Here is a 4,634-nt window from a genome sequence, read left to right on the forward strand (position 1 = left end):
CACCTTCTAGACTTTGCTGATTATATTGCTGTGTTGTAACATATAATAATTTCATCCTTGATATTTCCTGAAAGTTGGTAGCCTGATGTTAATCAGAGTTTCTCAAAATGTTTTGACCTCGTGACACTTTTACACTTAAAAATTATTAAAGACCCCAAACTATTTTTATTCATACGAATTATTGATATTTATATTAGATGTTAAAACTATTTTTAAAAATATTTATTTACCAACTAGTTTTGATCATTTTCAAAAAACTGCCCCCAAAAATGCCCATATGAGAATGACAAGTTTTTCTCTCAGTCCATTTTTCAAGTAAGAATTGTGTTTCATGAAAATTGTTACAAATGCTTTTTCTTGGAGCAAAAGCTATATTTTATTATGCAGACTTCCCATTTAATCATACAGAATATCAAAAGAAATATATCCAAGGTTTCAGACTTAAAATAAAATTAATTATTTTTACTGTTTCATCAAGTTCATCCAGAACAGTTCTTCAGTAAAAATGACTTGTTTCTTGCAAGTGCCTGGATATGGAGAACACAGGTTGATGCTACTGCCTTGATTAATGCTGACACATCAGAACTTTTACCCACCTTGCTTCTGTCCCATAGTGTGATTGTCAGCACAGTAAAAAAGACAAATAACATCTTAGTATCATTATGAAAGTTACAAGTTCATGGGTCCCTGGAAGTGTCTTGAAGACCCTGTGGGTCTACAGGTCACAACCTGAGAATGCCCTTGGGAAGTGGCAAATGGCCGTCTCAGAATTGGATGGAGCTAAGGAACTGGTCTCAGGCTTCCCCCAGGGAGGAAGGCACTGCTATTCATCTGCTGTTCCCTCCTGGTTTCCCATGGAGTTACAAGGCGCTGTGACAGCAGCTCTGAACCACTGCTGTTTCCCTTAGTTCTAATTGTTTCTTTCCTCTCAACTAATACTTGGTTCTCAGCAGTTATTCCTATTTCTATACCCACCTGACTTTTACTTAGTGATTTCTTATTATTTATTCTTAAAATACAAAGTTAAAAGAAAAATATATATACACGGGGAAAAAACATATTCATACATATGCCTAGAGGGACCAGTACTTGGCAGATTGAAAAACAACAACAACAAAAACACTACCAACGTTTCCCTTATCTATTCAATGCCACATTTTCTAAACCACATAACATCAGAATTTGTGCCAAGGGCTACCTTCATTCCAGGAAGTTTTCAGAATAAGACAACCGGGCACAGGATGATAAAGTCCAAACTGCACCTGTTCCTAAGGAAAGTGTTGGCCTGCTAACGGAAAAGGAGTGATATCTGGGCAATTCCCAGTCATTGCCCCAAATTGGCTCCTTGACCCAATGCCAAGCCCCTTCCCGGTATCCCCGTCCGGGCCCATATGCCTGCTATTCATTCAAGGCCACACCCTCAGACTCTCTTATAAAAGCCGAGTCTTTTCTGATGTGACCAACCATCCAGCTACCTGCAAACAGGTAAGTGGGAGTTGAGAGGAGGTGAGAGCCATGGCAGGGGTTTACCTCACACATTTGGGGAAAGGCTATAGGAGGATTCTGGTCTTCAGGGAACATCAGTCTTATGGGTAAGAGGGTGTACAGATTCTCCAATTATTTCCAGGATCATAAAAGGGGATAGTTGTCACCAAGATCAATTTATTCCAAGGAGTGTTGTCAAAGGAAAAGGCAAGAGGGAGGACAGAGGGATCCCTACATGCCCTCTCTCTGACCGCACTTCTTTAACGATCTCTGATTGCTCCTTCAGGTCACAGACATTGTACAATGCTGCCTCCCATGGCCCTGCCCAGCATGTCCTGGGTGCTGTTCTGCCTGATGCTCCTATCACAGGTGCAAGGTGAGATTTCTCTGCCTCCGGCACTGGGTTCCCTGTGAATGCTCAGGGCCAAGAGGTGGAGGAAGCCTCCTGTGTGATGCATGTGGCAATGGTGAGGTATCTCCTCACACAGTGACACTGCCTGCCATTCCTCCACCGTCACTCCTTCCTCAGGGTAACTCATCGGGGGGGGGGGGGGGGGGGGGAGAAGGGACCACGGCGCTCCATTAACAGTTGAATGAGATGGTTTCCATTTTGTGAGTGGACTTTGGCAGGATGAAGAGAGAAAGCAGGAAGGGTCAGCAGTGAGGGAAGCAGGAGAATGACTGGAGGACTTGGTGTGAGAACAGTCAGCTCAGAGTGGGGGAAGTGTTAGACTTTGGAATACAGGGGGAGGGTAGAAAAAAAAGGGATGCTTCTTCATTTAATAAGGGAGCTAGTTCAAGATGAAGAAATCCTGAAAGTGTTGGAAATGATGAGAGGTAGGCAAGAGTTTGGTGTTCGTTCCCCCAAGCACTGTCTCACAAATATTCCCACAGTCAGTCCCAACACCCATTCCCACACTTTGTTTCACTCCATTTCTCTCCCTCACGTCCATTCACCCCAGGTGAAGAGTCCAAGGAGGAAGTTAACGCTCTACGGAGCAACTGTCCCGTAGGCTCCTATTACCATCGCTTCTACTGCTATGTTTTGTTTAAGACACCAAAATCCTGGTTTGAGGCAAATGTGAGTAAGTCATTTACAGGTAGAAGTATTACATTAGAGACAGGAGGGAGAGGGGCTGGTCTCCATTTTCCAGACTTTTTTGGGAGTGAGAATGAGCACCCTCATCTTTGACACGCACACCTCTTCTTACCCCTCAGCCCTGCCCTACCCCAGTGACGTCTCCTCCTCCTCCTCCTCAGTCTGTCTCTTCCCCACACAGATTGCCTGCCAGAAGCGACCCTCTGGATTCCTTGTGTCTGTGTGCAGTGAGGCTGAGGCATCCTTCTTGGCCTCTCTGGTCAAGAGCATTTGGAACAGCTGCCCAAACGTCTGGATTGGGATTCATGATCCCACACAGGTGCGATGACATCACCTGTCTGTTATCTCTGAAGCTGCTATGCCCTTCAAGCCCACTCCCTGTCCCTGTGCCTGCCCAGAAAACTCCAGAGCTTAGAGATCTGCAGGGACATTTGGGGGAAAGGGTGGACCTGGAGGCCAGGTGAAGAGCTGAGTTCTGTGAAGGTTGGTAGTCTCCACGGGAAGTTAATCTGCCTCTTGTCCAGATTTGTATACCGTTCAGACATGACACCCTGTAATTCAGTTCTCTGAGCTTCAGGGAGGAATCCTACATGAAAATGAGATGCATTTTTCCTTGTAGAATACCCATTGCCTTTGAGTGGAATGATAAATTCACTGCCAATTGTCCAGCCAGTAACATGTTACTCTGAGTGGTTCCATTGGTCTTTATGGTTATTGACTTTTGGATTTACCAATAGGAGCAAGGAATTAGGAAAGAGGAAAGCTCTGTGACAGCATATGGAATAGCAGACCAAATTCCATGATCCTGAGGAGAGGATCAGGTGTTCACCTGAGGGGATCATGCATGGAGAACTCTAATGACCACTCAACCTTACCTGGCTCCATCCTCTACTACCTAGGGCTCTGAACCCAATGCAGGTGGATGGGAGTGGAGTAATAATGATGTGCTGGATTACCTTGCCTGGGAGAAAAATCCTGCCACCATTTCAAATCCTGGCCACTGCGGGAGCCTGTCACGAAGCTCAGGTAAGAAAGAGAAGAGCTACCTTCTGGCCAACCTTTCCATCCCCTCATCCCCGTTCCTGGGCCTCACCTTCAGGTAACTCTCCTGAGCCAGAAAATGCAGTGTTGGTTTTTCTGCCCCCATCTCCTTTCATCTCTCCTTTCTGTGAGTTTCCTTCCCTTGGAGAGGGTCCCTGGTGACGATGAGGGCGGGGGCTTTCAGTCCTATCCAGAGTCTGGGATGTCTCTCTTTTGAGCCCTGAGCTCCACCAGCCCCACTCACTTTAGCTCTTCCTTCTCTCCAGGACATCTGAAATGGATAGATTATAACTGTAATCAGATGTTACCCTATATCTGCAAGTTCAAGAATTAGGTGAGTCCAGCGGGCATGGCTCAGTGGTTGAGCGTTGATCTATGAACCAGGAGGTCACAGTTTGGTTCCCATTCAGGACACATGTCCAGGTTGCCGGCTCGATCCCTGGTGTGGGGCATGCAGGAGATATCTGATCAATGATTCTCTCTCATCATTGCTGTTTGTATCTCTCTTTCTCTCTCTCTTTCCCTTTCCTCCTCTCTGAAATCAATTTAAAAAAGAAAGAAAAGAATTAGGTCAGGTGGGAGCCAGCGGCCTGAGCTTGGGATGCAGCTCATCATGGGACCAAGTGAGAACCCACCGGAAAGGAATATTTTTGCACACCCTCAAACCCAGCCTCTTCTTTTTGACCTTCCCTCCTCCTTGCCCTCATTTCAGGCTTTCTTTGTTTCCAATGGCCTGAAGTCTCAGAGTGTAATAATAAAAATTTTATTCAATACTTGTGCATTTTTGTGTTCCAGTCTCATAGCAAGACTGAGGAGTCAGTGGGTGAGGGAGAAAATCTATATAGATGCTGCCTTTGTTCCATTTCATTCAGGCCCCTGGGACAATGACCACAAGGACGTGCCCATCAGGACATTTGCGATGAGGATGTCGGCCTTGTTCACATAGGATTCATTCACATCGTGTGCAGACAAAACACTGGTCCCCACACCCTCTGTTGCCCCCGCCTCC

The 4,634-nt window shown here is 45.7% G+C and overlaps 1 protein-coding gene across 1 annotated transcript; it reads left to right on the plus strand.

Moving 5' to 3' along the window:
- The first annotated feature begins 1,777 nt into the window (after positions 1-1,777).
- On the plus strand, positions 1,778-4,322 carry LOC107182589 (regenerating islet-derived protein 3-alpha-like). The gene is made up of 6 exons (XM_015561822.1): positions 1,778-1,861; positions 2,448-2,566; positions 2,766-2,903; positions 3,484-3,610; positions 3,892-3,959; positions 4,181-4,322. Exons 1-5 carry the CDS (start codon positions 1,789-1,791, stop codon positions 3,957-3,959), a joined length of 525 nt encoding a protein of 174 aa, XP_015417308.1. The 5' UTR covers positions 1,778-1,788; the 3' UTR covers positions 4,181-4,322.
- Positions 4,323-4,634: the final 312 nt, after the last annotated feature.

This window comes from Myotis davidii, unplaced genomic scaffold (assembly GCF_000327345.1).
Source record: "Myotis davidii unplaced genomic scaffold, ASM32734v1 scaffold1011, whole genome shotgun sequence".
In the NCBI taxonomy this organism is placed as follows: domain Eukaryota; kingdom Metazoa; phylum Chordata; class Mammalia; order Chiroptera; family Vespertilionidae; genus Myotis; species Myotis davidii.